At 52.1% G+C, this 16,757-nt stretch overlaps 1 protein-coding gene across 9 annotated transcripts in view; it reads right to left on the bottom strand.

The window, feature by feature from the left end:
• Positions 1-1,821: 1,821 nt before the first annotated feature.
• POU2F2 (POU class 2 homeobox 2) overlaps positions 1,822-16,757 on the bottom strand; it is a 34,472-nt gene continuing 19,536 nt past the window's right edge. For 4 of the 9 annotated variants that reach the window (XM_027618910.2, XM_027618909.2, XM_035725325.1 and 1 more), the window contains 10 exons: positions 11,825-11,930; positions 11,636-11,727; positions 10,040-10,201; positions 9,663-9,804; positions 9,426-9,574; positions 9,171-9,347; positions 7,888-7,954; positions 6,433-6,634; positions 6,222-6,295; positions 1,822-5,966 (listed from right to left, as the gene is read on the bottom strand). In XM_027618910.2, the coding sequence (XP_027474711.1) occupies positions 5,608-5,966; positions 6,222-6,295; positions 6,433-6,634; positions 7,888-7,954; positions 9,171-9,347; positions 9,426-9,574; positions 9,663-9,804; positions 10,040-10,201; positions 11,636-11,727; positions 11,825-11,930 (1,530 nt within the window). In that variant the 3' untranslated portion in view covers positions 1,822-5,607. The remainder of the gene's footprint in view (positions 5,967-6,221; positions 6,296-6,432; positions 6,635-7,887; positions 7,955-9,170; positions 9,348-9,425; positions 9,575-9,662; positions 9,805-10,039; positions 10,202-11,635; positions 11,728-11,824; positions 11,931-16,757) is intronic. The other 5 variants (XM_027618911.2, XM_035725326.1, XM_027618915.2 and 2 more) reach the window with 3 other exon arrangements.

Raw genomic sequence — 16,757 nt, 5'->3', positions numbered from 1 at the left:
TAATTCTTGCAACCCCATAGGGTTGGCATTGCCCACGTTACAGATGAGGACATTGAAGGTCAGATATCAAAAATCACACAAGCTATAAAATGGCAGAACTGAGATGTGAATTCAGGAATTGGAATTCATCCTAAATTCTGAGACCTGGTTCTGATGGGTGAAAACACGGCTCGGGCCTCACTTCTGAACATTTGTTCTGTGTGAACAGAAGCAAAGCCATGCCCCACCCCCCGTCGTCCACAGCGCACACATACCCACCATCCTTACCGGAACAGAGAGGAGACCACAGGAGAGCAGAAAGCATTTCTCTCTGTACATTTTTTACTTTTTTATTTTTTGATGTTGTTCAGATGAATGACACACTCAAGTTACAAAAACGGGGCCTTAAAAGAAGCACATTGTACAATGAACAAGCAGATTGGAGTTAAGAACACTGAAACGCTAACCCGCTACCACGAGGAGACGGGGAGGGGGTACAGGATGGGTGGGTGGGGGCTACCAACACAGGGGTCAGACAGAACTGAAAGTGGGGCTAACTTGCTGAGAACGGACAAAAGGCAGGTCTCCTCCAGGCCTATTCAATTTCCAGACACCACTTCATGGTCTCCCTTGCCCGCTCCTCGCCACTACCTCCCCTCCCCATTCCAACCTGGTCATCTGAATGAGTGGGTGGGAGACACCCACCCCAGAAAGGGCTGAGCCACTCAGATCTTTACAAGGCGGGTGGTCATCTTGCTCTAGTGCAGGCTTGGATTTGGGAGGGGACGGTGGCTGCAGTGGGATAGGAAGCCAGAAAGGAGCTAGCAGAGAGGAGTTGATCCGAGATCAGGTCCCTGCTTTTCCCCCAGACTCCTTGCCCCTTCCCCACCCTACCATGATCCAAAGGTCCTCTCTACAAGTGCAGAGAGGCCCCCAGTCACCCTGCAGTCATGTAAATAAATAAATACTGAGCCCCTGGGCTTGGAGGACGGGCTGGGGGAGGGGCAGCAGGGATAGAGGAGAGGAAGGGGAGGAAGAAGGGAGGGGTCACAGACATAGTAAATAGTTGTCTCCGTCCCAGCAACACTTCTCTCTAGATTTTTCTCTCCTTTTTGTGTTTGTTTAACAAGGAGCTAACATTTCAAGGACAAATACTTAAAAATATACATTATTTTTTTCTTCTTTTTCGCCTTTGTCATCGTCATCTTGCTTTGGAGACTGCTGAGGTCAAAGTTCAAACCGCATGAAGGAACTGCGGCTTGGAGTTTTTGTGTATTTTTTTTAATTTTTATTTTTTAATTTTTTTCACTTTTTTTTCCAACGTATAAAAAGGTAGCGGAGTTGTCTGTGGGTTTTTTTTTTTTTTTTTTTAATGGTTAAATCTTTGGTTTGTTTCTTTTTTCTCTTGGAGGCCTTTATCTCTCGCACTTGCCTTTCCCACTCGGAGGCCAGTGGGGGCCCGCGTGTCTCAATCTTGCTCAGTCGGTCTCACTCTCTCTCTCACTCAGTTCCCCCTACCCTGGGCTAAAAGGGAGAGAGAGGCACCCTGGGATTTGAGTGGGCAAGGAAATTAGTCAGGTCATCACCTACGTACAAGGCTAATCCCTTAGCCTGTCTGCCCAGGGTGCGGGGCTAGGAGACCCTCTCTTGGCCTTCTCCAGGGAGGAGGTGTGCGGGGGGGAAACTCATATCTCTCCCTCCCCTCCTGATCTTAGCCCCAACTCCTACAGGGCTTGGGTTCCCCATCTCCACCCACCCCCACTTATACCCCCAGCCCCTCCCTCCCACGTCCAGCCCCCACCCCCCCAGAAGAGAACAGAGAGGTGTTTTAGTTACTGGCAATTTTTTTTTTTTTTGGCACAAAAGGCCCACCATTAGGGTAGACCCATTCTCTGTCCCTCCCTCGAGTAGGAGGTCAGGGTTGGGGAGAAGAGAAATTCAGAAGGCTCCCCCTTCCTCCAGTCCACTCATCTTCCTCTCTTTCTAGCCCAGGCCGCTGGCCCCCCCACCTCAGACATCTCACCTAGCCCAGAGCCTAGCTTGGGGTCTCCCTCCCCATCTCCCACATAAAGTCCCCCAGCCCCCCAACTCTCTCGCTCACACACAGACACACGGACACAGGCTCTGTACAGACCACAAAATAAAAACGATGAGATAGTTTTGTTTCCCGGAGTCGAGACAGAGGGTACTGGAGTGGAAGGGGCAGAGCGGGGTGGGGGGCATGAATTCCCCCATCACCTTCCCAACCCTGGCTCCCTCCAGCCCCCCAGCCCCTTGCCCTGGCTGGCCCCCAGCCAACGATATTTGGTTTCCTTTTTTTTAACATTAAAGTTCTATGAGGTATTTGGTGCCTTATCTCGAGTCCTCGGGGGAGGGGGGCCCAGGGGGGAGACCTGGGGCACACTTGCCCCTCCCTCCCTCCCACCCCCTTCCAAATATTTGGTTTCACAGCTGTAGTTAAAGCTTGGGATTTGGTTATTTTTCCCCTCCCAGGAATTTTCTTTCTTTTTTTTGTTTTTCTTTTCCCAGTTATGGGGGTTGGATGGGGAGAGTCCCCCCACCCCCGGCTGCACGGGGGTCCCTCCACCAATGTCAGGGCATCGGCCCCATCCCTGCCCCTGCTTCCTCCTCTCCTCTCTGCCCCACTCCCCCCACACAGGGGTGCGGGGTGCGGGAGAGGTCCCCAGTGGCAGGACTTGATGGGGAGGAAGCAGGATGAAGTGGGTGGTGGTGAGTCCTGGATTTTCTTTCCTTTTTTTTTCTTTTTTTCCTTTTTTTTTTTTTTTTGGTTTTTTTTTTTGGTTTTTTTTGGTGGATTTTTTTTTTCTTTTTTGTTTTTTTTTTTGTTTTGTTTTGTTTTTTGGTCTAGAATCATAGTTTCTGAGTCATCTCCACCATGCCTTCCATGCTGCCTGTCTTCTCGGAGGGGTATTTGGTCGTAATTCCTTTCACTTTGCTCTGCTCAAATGTCTTTCCTATCTGTTCAGGAGCCCTTGGCCCCCTCTCCACCCTTGGGCAGGGGCCCAGGCCCTCTCGCCAGTCCCTTCTCTTCAGGAAATAAAAATGGACAAACTCAGAGGTAGGGTAAGGGCAGGGAGTCGGTTCAGCGGAGATGCTTACATTCTGGCGAGGATGGGTCGACGGCATGCCAGGCCCCATCAGTGCCAGGGCGGGAGGGGCGGCCACTCCACGGCTGCCCAGACAAGGCACCCCGAGACCCCCAAAACAGCCAAGTCTCTGCTGTCTCCGTGGCCCAGCCCAACAGTTTCATTTCCCGGGTGGGAGAAGGGAGACAAGAAAGAAAGGAAGAACTCTGAGGCCTGGGGAGGTGGGGGCCCAGCGCGGGGGCCGCCTCTCCTCGGAGCGGCCAGCAGCGCAGCTGGCTTGGGGCTCCGGGCTCCAGGCTCTGGGCTCCAGGCTCCGGGCTCCGGGCTCCCGGCTGCTCTGCCCAGCGGGGGCCAGGCCTCTGATTTCAATGGCTCGAGTCCTTCACAGCAACACTTTGGTTTGAGGAGAGACACAGAAAGACGGGAGACTGGGAGGGGCGAGAGAAGAGCGAAGGAAGAGGGAGAGGGAGGAGCAGAGAATAGACTGAAGAGAACAGAAAAAGAAATCAAAGGAGGAATCAAACCACCCGAAAGTTTGTTCGTTTTCCTTCGTCCATTCTTTTTGCTTTCTTATTCCTTGTTTCCTGTTTCGTTTTTTTTTTTTTTTTAAAGCTTTTTCAGTGGATTGGGGGGCAGGGAGCTCGGGGCTCTCCACCCCTGTCCCTGACCCCCCCTCTCTCCGCCCTGCCCACCCGCTTCCATCCGCCCTGGCTGAGGGACAGGCCCTGCCCCAGCCTCCCCCTCCGGCTTTCCCGAAGACGACGTCCATGAGGTATTTGTGAAGAGAAAGAAGCGTCTGTCCTTCCATCCGCCTTGGGGACCAAGGGCCTGGACCACTGGCGCAGGGGCTTGGCTCCACCTCGCGGCTCCTTCTTATTCTTGAAGAGTCCTTGTCTTCTTTCCCTTAAATATATATATATATCTATAAATTCTTTTTTTTTCTAGTTTTAATTTATTGTTTGTTTGGTTTTTTTGTTTTTTGTGTTTTGTTCTGTTGGGTTTTTTTTTTGTTTTTTTTTTTTTTGGTTCAAAACTTTGTTGGCCTCCACAATAGCAGGAGGGCAAAGTGGCTCCCAGCGGCGTCTCTCCTCTGTCCATTGAGACGGGTCCAGGGCTGGGCAAACATGGGGTCCAGCCAAGACTCGAGGGAGGTCTCGTGGGGGTGGTGGCCGCCACAGTGCCCTCTCAGATGGGGACCACAGGTCATGGCACTGTCCCCGCCACATGGACCCTGATGGGGATGCCACCTTGAGGAACCCCACCACTGGGGTGCGTGCGTGTGTACATGTGTGTCGGGTGGGGGGAGGAAGAGGCATCTGCCAGTATATCAGAGGGACACAGGGTGGGAAGAGCGAGGTGAGTTCTCTTTTTGGTTTCTGGTCAATGTCAAAGAACGTGAAGGATCCCACGGATAGGCACTGGAATATGAATTTTTTTTTTTCAGGGAAACTGACAGACGAGGATGGGAAAAAAGACAACTTGAATGCCCTCACCTCATCCCTCTTGCCCGAAACTTCCACCTTCCCCTGGGCCAGGGAGGGGGTGGATTCCAGAGCAGAGGAGGGTGACAGGGTTGGGGGGGGGGACATGTGAGAGCTAGAACTTCACAAACCGGCCTAGCCCACCCTTCAAAGGGAAAAGGGGGAGGTACGAGGGGTGAAAAGTCATCCCAGGCCTGCCCCTGCACTCTCCCCTGGCTGGGGGAGGGAGGAGGTTAAAGCGAGACCCCTTGCCCAGGTGGGGAGAGCCGGGGGCCAAGGGAGAGGGGGACACATGGTAGGGACACATTCTGTTGAGCGTAACGCTAAAAATTCTGTACATCCTTTGGATGAAGCTACTGAATATTTGGTGTAAGGTTGTTCTCGCCCCTTCTCTTTCACCTTCTGGAAAAGAACATTTGGCGGGTGGTTCTGAGCCCACCCCGTCGGCCCCAGCCTGTGCCCTGTCTTCGCTGGCCCAGGGCTGGGGGCTGGGGCTGGAGGCTGGCACATTCTCTTTTGCCTTCTCTGGCCCCCACTGGAGGAGGCAAGGTTGGGGGTTGGCCCCCCCAGCCAGAGGCTCGGCGAGAGGTCCGACCTGCCGAGGCTTCTCTGCCCCTGGCTGGGGTTCTTATTTGGTGTCGTAGCAGTGAGGGTGAGCACACTGAGGTCTGGCTCGCAACTGGTTTTTGGTTTGGTTTTGCAGGGTATTTTTTTTGTTTTTGGTTTTGGTTTTTGTTTGTTTTTCACCTCTGGTTCCTTTGGGGCAGCTGGTTTCTGTTGTGATTATTTTTGGTTTCTTTTTGTTGGTTGGTTTCTTTCATTTTCTTTCTTTCTTTCTTTCTTTCTTTCTTGTTTTTTTGTTTTGTTTTGTTTTGTTTTTTTGGTTAGTTGGGGTTTTTTTTTTTTGGTCTTTCCTCCCTTGTCACTCCGGCTCCAAGGACCCTCTGCACCACCACTGCTGGCCTCCTCGCCCTCTTCCCAGGCGGGGGGGGGGACTGAGGTGGGGGTCGGAGGAGTAGGAGGGGAGGCAAGGCGGGCCCTCACTCGGGCTTGCACCCTGCCTCGGGCCCCCCGGGGCCTCCAGGGGTCTGTGCTGTGGCCTCGCTGCAAGTGGAGGACGAGGAGGAGGAGGAGGAGGAGGAAGAGGAGGAGGAGGAGGAGGAGGAGGAGGAGGAGAGGCCCGGAGACTTGCTGGAGATGGAGGCCGCCACTGCCGCAGCGGCTGCCGAGACCAGGCCCACGCCCGGCGGGGCGCTGAGCAGGGGCAGCCCGGCGTGGTTCAAGAAGAGCGGTGAGGTCACCAGGCCGGGGCTCCCCGGAGCCGCGCTGGCCGCCCCCAGCACCAGGTTCCCGCTGCTGTCAAGGCTGGTAAGGGGCAGGGTTCCACCAGAGGCCAGGGCTGGTGGGGAGAGAGAAAGGGGCTGGGCTGGGGGCACCTTCCAGCATCCTGCCCGCAGTGCCCCCTGTCTTCCCATCGGCCCCACTGACCCCCATCAGCAGCCCTCACACCTTCCCCAAAGGAGAAATGGGTATGAAGAGGCGAGCGATGCAGTGAGCAGGGCAGGATGGCATGGCTGGAGCAGCAATGGGGGGAGGCTCGAGGCCCCAGGGGGCCAGGCTGGTGGCGATGGGAGTGACATGAGGCAGCACGCACCTTGGATAGTGGCCAAAGGGTTGTTGCTCATGAGGGCTGGACTCAGCCCGGAGCTCAACCCCACCATTGTGCTTCTGCAAGAGGCAAAGCAGAGGCGTTAGCAGGGGCAGGGACCCGCCGGCGGCAGAACTGGGGCGCGGCTCCCACCCGGGAAGCAGCGGCGACCCTGCTTCTCTCCCCACAGCCTCCCTAAGTGCAACTGTCCACTTACCCCGTGCTGGGGTTCAGGCCCGACAAGCCGATAGCCGAGTGGCTGCCTTGAGGGCTGGGATTTGTGCTGTTGGTGGTGGCCGGGGGTGGGGGAGTAACAGAGGGGATGGAATTGAGGGGGGGCGCGGCTCCGCCCCCGCCCCCACCCCCTCCGGCTGTCCGGCTGGGGTGGAGCGTCCCCACAGCTGAGGATAAGGTAGTAACTGCCAGAGAGAGACAGAGAGACGGAGACTTCAGCTTCCACTCGTCCTCCACCGGGGAACCCGGGGTCCACCCCTGCTCGCCTTCCCGCCCGGCGCGCGCCCTGTGGCATCTCCTCCGGGGGAACAGACTCAGGCCTCCCACCGGCTCTTCCCACGGCCGCCGTGACGGCGATCACAATAATGGCAGCGTGCGCAGCTGCCACCCCCGGAGCCGAGCCCCGTGCCCGGGTGCGCTCACACGGCGCGAACCCGGCCCTGAGCCTCGGCGCCGGGCGCCTCTAAGACTTCGCCCTGTGGCTCCCTCTAGGGGCCAGGCAGGGGGCTGCGGCTGTGCGCACAGAGGTGGAGAGGACTCAGCGGCCGGACGGCCAGACAGCCACGGGCCGGCCGCAATTTCCTGCCTGTTCCGCCCCATCTGTGCCCTTGGGAGAGCACCTTCACCTCTCTGGCCTTCAGTTGCCTAATCTGGAAAATGGGGATAATAACAGGGCCTACTTTATAAAATGAGTGTGAGGATGAGATGAGTCGATATTCTTCAGAAAGAGTTTAGACAGTGCCAGGCACACACTTATAACTTTATAAGCTTCCACTTCTTATCTCTTAATCTGAGAAAAATCAATATCATGTTTGTTTTCTATTCTTTTTTTTTTTTTTTAGTTTATTTATTTCGGTAATCTCTACACCCAGTGTAGGGATCGAACTCACAACCCCAAGATCAGGAGCCACATACTCCACTGACCGAGCCAGCCAGGCTCCAGTTTTCTATTATTCTTATATGTGGTGTTACACAGGCCCTGTCCCAGGAAGGGAGCAAGGGGACCTTTGGGCACAAAAGAGCATGTATGTGTGTGTGTGTCCGGGGGGGTTACACAGACATACACACTCTTGTATGTATATGTTCATGTATATAGCTTTTGTATGTATTATACGTTCACAATAATTTTATAAAACCTGAGGCTCAGAGAGGTAAAGTCACTCCTGGAGCTCACACAGTTTATAAAAGCCAGGACCAGAACCCGAGTACATCAACTTTTAGCAAAAAGCCTGTGCTTTTCTCATAGGAAATCGTAGAGCAGATGAGAGCCGAGCTGCTCTGGCAGGGACAGGTGAGGCTGCCCTCTCCTCTCTGTGCCCCCTGCCTCCCTCATCCCCAGGCTCAGCCTTGAGGCCCACAGATGCCCTAAGCCACTAGAGAACCTCAGGCCTGTACTGGGCCTCCCAAAGCCCCCTCACGGGCTCCTGCCCGCCCTGACCTGTTGTGCTCAGACTGCTGGAAGCTTGGGACAATGGCAAGGTCCCGGCGCCCCCTTGGGGTGTGACCTGGGGAGAGAGGAAAGAAGGCATGGTGAGGCCACTGTTTCCCAGTAGCCCCCATGATGCTCCCTGTGGGTAAGACCCCCATTCATCTGCCCTCAGGCTGAGGGGAGAAGGGACTTTGGGCACAATGCTATGCTTGTATTATGCTAGGTTCTTTCCATCGTATCTACGTTAACATTTACCCAAAGTGATCCTGAACCATAGGTGGGAAAAAGTAATTCCTAATTGAGTGTTCTCCCACCTCTCTGACACCATCCAGTTGCAGGGCTAAAGCGTGTGTGTGGAGGGGGGAGTATTATGATGATAAGGGGCGTCTCTGCATCAGAGTGTTGGGATGTCCTATTGCTTGATTTTCTGGGACCACCCACAGCCTCCTTCTTGGCCTCCCTGCCTCCATCAGCTCCAATAGCCTCACTCTTAATGTGACCCTGTCCCTCCCCAGCTCAAAACTCCTCCTTAGCTCCTCACTGCCCGTGGTTCACGTTCAAGCTCCTCAGCATGTTACTTGAGAGTCTGGCCCCTGCCCAGCCCCTACCCCCATACTCATTCATATACATTCCTGCTCCAACCACATTTAAATTGCACTGGAGTTCATCCGATTGGGCTCAGCACACTCCGGCTTCTAGGCCTTTGGGCATGGCAGTCTTTAAGTGGCTGGCTACCTCTCCCTTGTCCTTTAGAACTCAGCTCAGGTAGTCTCTTCTTCCTCCATACCAGGGGCCTCAGGGGCTCCTCTCTGTCACGTCACAGCCCCTTTCCACATGAGATGCAATAAAGGGGTGTCCCAGTGCGTCTGATCCCAAGCAGGTCTGCGTGCAGCTGTGAACCTGAATGTACACTCAGGGACATAACGCTGTCCCTGCCTGTGTCTGTGTGTGTGGCTGTGAACCTGTGTGTGTGTGTATGGGGGGGGGTACCTCCATCTCCTACCTGGGATCTCTCTTCATGTGGCCATGCACTGTGAGAACTATTTTTGGCTCTGCTGGTATGTGTCTGTGGATGCTTGTATCCCCCACATAAGACCACAGTTCCCTGGAAATTGTGTCCCCGTGTGACTGTGCTCCAACCTTGTGACAGCCTGTCCCCAAGGGTGAGTCTCCCTGCCCCTGTGCCGGGCACTGTGGACAACCAAGTAGACTGTGCTTCACAGAGGCACCTGCCTAGGGGTGGGCTGTTGCCAGAGCTTTATGCCCCCCACCCCCAGAGGGGCTCCTGGTACCAGATGGGGGCTGTAGCTGGCTGGCTTCCCCGGGCTGGGCAACATGGGGGCTGCGCTGCAGGGGTTGATGCGTTTTTCCTTCTGGCGCCGGTTGCAGAACCAGACGCGGATCACTTCCTTCTCCATGTGCAGCTGCTCTGCAATCAGCAGGATCTCCTCTGAGGTAGGCTTCTGGTTCTGCGGGCAGAGGTCTGGTGAACCCCAGTTCCACCCCGCCCCCCCACCTCAGAGCCTCCCAGAAGGCCGCGGCCTCACCGCTAGAAAACTCTTCTCTAAGGCGAAGCGGACGTTTGTCTCGATGCTGGTCCTCTTCTTGCGTCTCCGGCCAGGGAGCCCGTCGAAGCCCAGGCTGGGGCTGCTCAGCTGGTTGGGGCTGGGCAGGCTTGAGTCCACAGACATAGTCTCTGTGCCCGGGAGGAGACGGGGGCATGAGAGGGAGCCTCGGGGGCCCACCACCGGCCGCCCGCCCTGGGAGCCCCGGCCCAGTCCCACCTGCGTCGTTGAGCCACTTCTCCAGGAGGGGCTTGAGTTTGCACATGTTCTTGAAGCTCAGGTTGAGGGCCTCGAAACGGGAGATGGTCGTCTGGCTAAAGTCGTTGCCGTAGAGCTTGCCCATGGCCAGGCCCACATCACCCTGGCCGAGTGGGGTGGGGAATGGGTCGGCCGTCAGGGCGCAGGTCTCACCCCGGTCCACCGGCTGGCCACACCCCTGGCCCCGCCCACCGGCCGGCTGCGGTCTCTCGCCCCCCCCACCACTTGGCCACGCTCACTGCCCGGTGCTGGGGAGAGGGAGCCCGCGCCCCGCCCACCACCTGGCCAAGCCGCGTCACCCTCAGGCCCACCGCCCGTGCTGCCGGGTGGCCCCAGACCTGTGTGAAGCCCAGCTTGATGCGGCGTTGCTTGAAGGTGCGGGCGAACTGCTCCAGCTCCTCCAGGTCACTGGGCTCCTCGGGGTGGGATGGTGGCTCCAAGCATTTGGGGGGCTGCGGGTGCGAGAGGTGCGGGTCGGGCAGCGTGGGGCGGGTCACGGCCTGGTAAGGTGGGCAGGGGTGGGTGGGGTGCAGGATCGAGGACCAGGATGGGGCTCAGCAATGGCTGCGCAGTCCTCCCTCCCTCCTTCCCTCTCTGCCATCCCACCTCTTCCTGCAGGCTCTCCTCTACCTGTCCCCAGGAGGCTGATGCACACTCATTGTCAATCCCCATCAAGGGGACACTCTGCTGCTCCATAGAGACCTCTCACTGCCCCCAACTCTCTCTCTGCACATTCCCTCCCAGCCTGCAAACTCCCAGGAGTAGCCAGCTCCTTTCAACCATCGGCTTTTTCCCTGGAGCTGGGGGCCATGGTTTTATCCTTCTCTCAGGCAGGGAATTAATGACTGGCTCTGCTACCGAATCGTTGGGTAACTCAGGCAAGTTTCTTAATCCCCCTGGGCCTCAGTTTTCCCCTCTGCAGAATGGAAACAATCATGGTTGCTCCGCCCACCCCATGGGGTTGATGGGAGAATCCCGTGAAAGGTTGCAGATAAAGTGAAAGCATTTTTAAAAGTAGAGGAGGAGGGTGCCTGGGGGATTTACAAAGAAGCAACAGGTCTCTCTGAATTGCTTTATTTCCCTAAAAATATCTGAAACAGGTGGTGAGTGCAACCATGTTGGTCACATAAGTCCTTGATCCATTTTCCAAATGCTGGGGCCAGATGGGTTTTGGAATTCAGAAATTTTACAGATTTTAGAAAGCCTACACAGGTCACAAATAATGTGACTCCCCCCATCAGGGTCGAGGCATCACCCCATCACTGAACACATTAACAGCTCTCAGCAAAGCACAAATATCACATGGGAGGGAGAAAGGAAAGTCATACTCCTAGCCTTAGTTCAAGACAGGTTTTGCAGCCACATGACTTCTGGTCTCACATTACAAAAACAACTTGGTTTTCCAAGCATTTTGGATTTCAGAATTCAGCTCAGCCCTGTATTAGTCTCTAAACTTTTTGGGTTAAATAGTTCATATTTTTTGAAAGGGCTGTTAAAAAAAAGTGGGCAGGAAGGAACGTCAAAATCCATAAAGAATCGTGAAAGATTATTATTGAAGTCTAGAACCCAGTCAGCAAACTGAAAGAAAGGCCAGGCCACAACCTATAGGTTTTTTGCACGTGTGCATTTTGGGGTAGCGGGGGTCAGATCAAAATCTTTCGTCAGATTCTCAAAGGAGTCCATGTGTCTGAAAGGGTTAAGAGCCCCTAGGGCCTGGCTGATTCCCCTCCTTCTATAGAGGAAGAAGCTGACCCAGACAGGGAGAGTGGCTTGTCTAAGGTCCCATAGCAAATCAGTGGCAGAGCAGGGCTGGTCCCCAGGTCTCCCAACTCCTATTCTGGCCCCTATGGTCATGGGGAGGGTTGAAGGGAGCAGAGACCCTCACCCTCCCACCCCCCCTCCACCCAGCCTGGCATATCGGTGGACATTCTCACCTGTGGGGGCAGCCCGGCCCGGGGCTGGGAGGTCAGAAGAGCTCCCTGGGTTTGCTGAGGTAGCTGGAAGAGATTTGGCGTCGGTAGCAGGCCTGGGGAGACAAGGGGATTGCAAGGGGTGAGGGGGGACGGAGAGTTCTGTGGAAGCATCCTCGGGGAGGGGAGGCCATGGGGTGGGTGGGGCCTTACCTGGCTGACTCTGCTGGGCCTGTGGCAGCAGGAACTGAGCAGGTGGCTGGAGGTGGTGGCCTGGCACAAGCACCAGCTGCTGAAGCTGGAGGAGCTGCTGTATGTCCTGGCAGGGAGGGGGATGGACAGAAAGCCTGAGTCCTGGCCCAGCCTCCTCTGCACTGTGTGAGCCCTGAGGGGTTCCACAGAGTGGGCGGGGAGGGATGGAGCACGGTCTGTGAATGGCTTCCCTTAGGTAAGGGCCCACAGGAGGCTTCTCCCAACCCCAGGCTACCAGAGCATCCTATCTGGGCTGACCCAGGAGGGCTCGCTCTTGATTTACCTTCTCTTTCTTGAAGAAATATTTGCCTTGTCTTACATTGAACCACAGAACAAATAGTATCGTTTAAAAATGTAAATCAGACCAAGTCTTCCCTTCTCTTAAAACACTTGAGGCAAACGATACCATGTCTGGAATTAGCTTTAAAATACTCCAGCACAGCAAAATAAAATAAAATAAAATAAAATAAAATAAAATAAAATAAAATAAAATACTCCAGCACAGTAAATTGGTTCAACAACTTTGGAAAACTCTTTGGCACTGTTATGGTTTGAATTATGTCCGCCCCTCAAAAGATATATAGGAATCCTAACGCCCCAGAACCCCAGAGAGTGGCCTTATTTGAAGATAGGGTCCTAATCCAATATGATGGATGTCCATTTAGTAAGGGGGAATTTGGACACAGAGACAAGCATGTACAGAGGGAAGGCACTGTGAAGAGACCCAGAGAGAAGATGCCCAACCCTACCAACACACTGGCTTCAGACTTATAGCTTCCAGAGCTGTGAAAGAATACATTTCTGTTGTTTAAGACAGCCAGTTGGTGGTTGGTTGTTATAGCAGCTCTAGAAAACAAATACAGGCAGTATTTACTAAAGCCAAACATACACCTGTCTCATGACCCAGCGATTTCCCGCCTGGGTGTTAGCCACTGTAAGTGCATACATGTGTTCACCAAAAGACACGTGCCACAGTGTTCACGGCAGAACCATTTGTAATGGCCCAAACCCAAAGAAAGGCCAGGTACCCATCAGAATCGAAATGGGTGAGTAAACTGATTCACTGGAATGCTACAGCAATGAGAAGGGGCAGTCTACACTCTGTAATGGCACACAGCAAAATAAACTTCCCAGACATGATACATGGAAGAAGCTAGACATGATAGAGAGCATCCTATATGGTTCCATTTGCATTTGGGGAGGGAGAGGCTAGAAGGCATCCCCAGGGGCTCCTGGGGAGCTGGCCATATTCAGTTCTTGATCTGGCTGCAAGTTACATGAGTATGCTCAGTTTGTGAGCATCACTGATCTGTATATTTATGATTTGTGCACTTTACAGTATTTGTTATACTTCAATGAAAAGATTTTTTTTTTTAAGGGAAGTGAAGCAGGGACAGAGGGAGAGAAAAAAACATCCAGCCTCTCCACAAAAAAAGTGAAGGGTATAGATGAAACAGGATTGGCAAAAGGTTGGTGTCTACTGAGCGGGTGAAGGCACGTACAGTTCCTTATATCATACCCTCCACTTTTAGGTTTGAACATTTCCAAAAGGAAAAGCAAAACCCCCTTAAACACAGACACAGACACAGACACACACACACACACACACACACACACACACACACACACACACTCCAGTGGCTTCTCATAGCCACAGTAATACAATCAAAACCCCTTACCTGCTCTCTAAGGTCCTTCATACCAAAGCCCGTGCTAGTCTTCCTGACCTCAACTCCTACCTCAGGGCCTTTGCACATGCTGTTCCCGCTGCCAAGCAGTTCTAGTTCTTATACTCCTGCCTAGGCCCTTCCTGTCACCAGGTCTTCACGTAAAATCACCTCTTCAGGGGCGCCTGGGTGGCTCAGTCAGTTAAGTGTCTGACTCTCGATTTCAGCTCAGGTCATGATCTCAGAGTCATGAGATTGAGCCCCACGTCAGGCTCCATGCTGGGTGTGGAGCCTGCTTAAGAGTCTCTCCCTCTCCCTCTGCCCCTTCTGCTTGTGCGCGCTCTCCCTCTCTCTAAAATTAAATAAATCCTTAAAAAAAAAAAAAGATTCTCTCTCTCCCTTTTTTCCCCCTCCTCAGGCACTCACATTCTCTCTCTTAAAAAAAAAAAAATCACCTCTTCAGAGATGCCCTCCTTAACCACCTAATCTAAAGCAGCCACCACCACCCCTCTCTTTGTTACCTCCATTTCACCTCCTCTGTTAAGACTTATCACTACCTCAAGGTATCTCTCTGTTTACCCTTTCGCAGTGCCTCTCCCTCACCTGGTATGTCAGCTCCATGAGAGTGTGATCTTGATGGTTTTGGTCATTATTATAATCTCAGCATCTAGAATATCTGGCAGCCAGTAAGTACTCCACATATATTTGTTGAACGAACCCACACTGACGCTTCATAATTTGCTCAGCAACTTTTATGACAGTTGAAAGTTATGTTACTTAGGGTGACATTCTTTTTCCTTCTGGAAAATTGAGGCAGATGACATATGCCCTTCAATTCCTCCCAAGGCTATCGTTATTCCAAAGACCAATTTAATGTCCTAGGAAGTGAACAAACTGAGGAAAAAACATACGCAACTTGACACAAAGGGTTCGTTTCTTTAACATATAAAGAGTGATTACAAATCAATAAGAGAAAAACTAACAATTCAGTAGTAATCTGGCCAACATAGGGCTGGTGAGTGCCCAGCAAAGGAAATATAAACTGCTCTGAATGAAAACACATTCAGACTCATTCACAATAAGATAAACAGAGCTACAACTGCACTGAGATACTATTTTTACATATCTGATGGGCAAAGATAACAGCAGTGTATAACACGCTGTGTTGGGGCAAATGGGGAAACACACACTTGCACATCACTAGTGAGAAGATAATTTGGCAATGTCTGTCAGAATTACAAAGGCAGGGCAGAAGACATGAAAGACATTTCTCCAAAGAAGACATACTAATGGCCAACAGACGCATGAAAAAATGCTCAACATCACTTAGCATCAGGGAAATCCAAATCAAAACCACAATGAGATCCCACCTCACACCAGTCAGAATGGCTAAAATTAACAAGTCAGGAAACGACAGATGTTGGCGGGGATGCGGAGAAAGGGGAACCCTCCTACACTGTTGGTGGGAATGCAAGCGGGTGCAGCCACTCTGGAAAACAGTATGGAGGTTCCTCAGAAAGTTGAAAATAGAGCTACCCTACGATCCAGCAATTGTACTACTGGGTATTTACCCCAAAGATACAAATGCAGTGATCCAAAGGGGCACCTGCACCCCAATGTTCATAGCAACGTCCACAACAGCCAAACTATGGAAAGAGCCCAGATGTCCATCGACAGATGAATGGATAAAGAAAATGTGGTGTGTATATATATAAATATACACACACAATGGAATATTATTCAACCATCAAAAAATGAAATCTTGCCATTTGCAACGATGTGGATGGAACTAGAGGGTATTATGCTGAGCAATGTAAGTTGATCAGAGAAAGACAATTATCATATGATCTCACTCATATGTGGAATTTAAGAAATAAAACAGAGGATCACAGGGGAAGAGAGGAAAAATAAAACAAGACGAAATCAGAGAGGGAGACAAACCATAAGAGACTCTTAATCATAGGAAACAAACTCAGGGTTGCTGGAGGGGAGGTGGGGGGGAGGGGGTAACTGAGTGATGGACATTAAGGAGGGCATGTGATGTGATAAGTACTGGGTGTTATATAAGACTGATGAATCACTGACCTCTACCTCTGAAACCAATAATACATTATATGTTAATTAATTGAATTTAAATAAAATAAAATTTTTAAAAAGTAAAAAAGAATTACAAAGGCATATACCCTTTGACTCAGCCATTTCACTTCTAGGAATTTATCTTAGAGATACATTCACACGTGCAAAATGCTCTCTCTAGAAGGGTATTCCTAGCATCATGCAGTGTTCAGCAAGAGTGGAAACAAGCTGAACACACAAGAGTGGGGAACAGGCAAATGAACTAGGGTGGATCTTTATGACGGAATACTATACATTCATCCGAAAGAATGAGGACACTCTTCGTGTCCTGAAATGGAACAATCTCCAAGATGTCCTGTTGAATGGAGAGCTCAAGAGACAGAACACTGGGTATGATGTGCTACTGTTTGCATTTTTTTTTTAAGTATTTCTAGGTATTTCCTGCGTATGCATAGACTATACCTCGGAAACTATACCAGAAACTGGCAACACTGTAAATCCTTCCATATCTCTTGAGTTTTGAACATTTACCTAGCCTAAATAAAGAAATAAAGATGTCCCACCCCCACCTACCCAACCGAACACTCATTTCTGCCCGACATCCCTGTTTTCCCAACCATTCGTGTTTTGACTGTTCAAGGCTATTTCCCGTCCACTGCAAAGGCCTCTGCCTTCTCCCTGTGCCTCAGAAAGTGGACAGAGTACCCAGATGCTCCTGACCTCTCACTTCTTCTCTCTAGCTACTCGTCATCTAAGAATACAGCTTAAGGGGTTTGAAGTCCCAATACTCTATCCTTTGAAACTGTGTCCATTCTTGCCTTGTCTTCAGAGCCTCTCCATCTGATCAATCACATGGTGGTGTCCCTTCCACATGAGGCCTGGCCACGATGTGAGTGAAGCCTGGATTTCAGGCCCCCCACCCCTTCACAACGGATCCTTCCAAGTCCCCGTACCTAATTTTGGTCTCATAATTTTGTCTTCCTTTTCTCTAAAAAGACCTGCACACTGTATAAAAATCAGGCCCCACAAAACTGAACCCACCCTGCTCTACCCTGCATTTCTCGCGATGCAGTGCATTTGCTTATGTACAATTTTCCTCTGCTACACTATAACTCTAGAAGGCAGAGGCCAGGTCTTACTCTGCTCATATC

Source organism: Zalophus californianus, chromosome 17 (assembly GCF_009762305.2).
Source record: "Zalophus californianus isolate mZalCal1 chromosome 17, mZalCal1.pri.v2, whole genome shotgun sequence".
Lineage (NCBI taxonomy): Eukaryota > Metazoa > Chordata > Mammalia > Carnivora > Otariidae > Zalophus > Zalophus californianus.
Note: the sequence above shows the minus strand (reverse complement) of the source record. Positions and strands in the feature narration are given on the sequence as shown.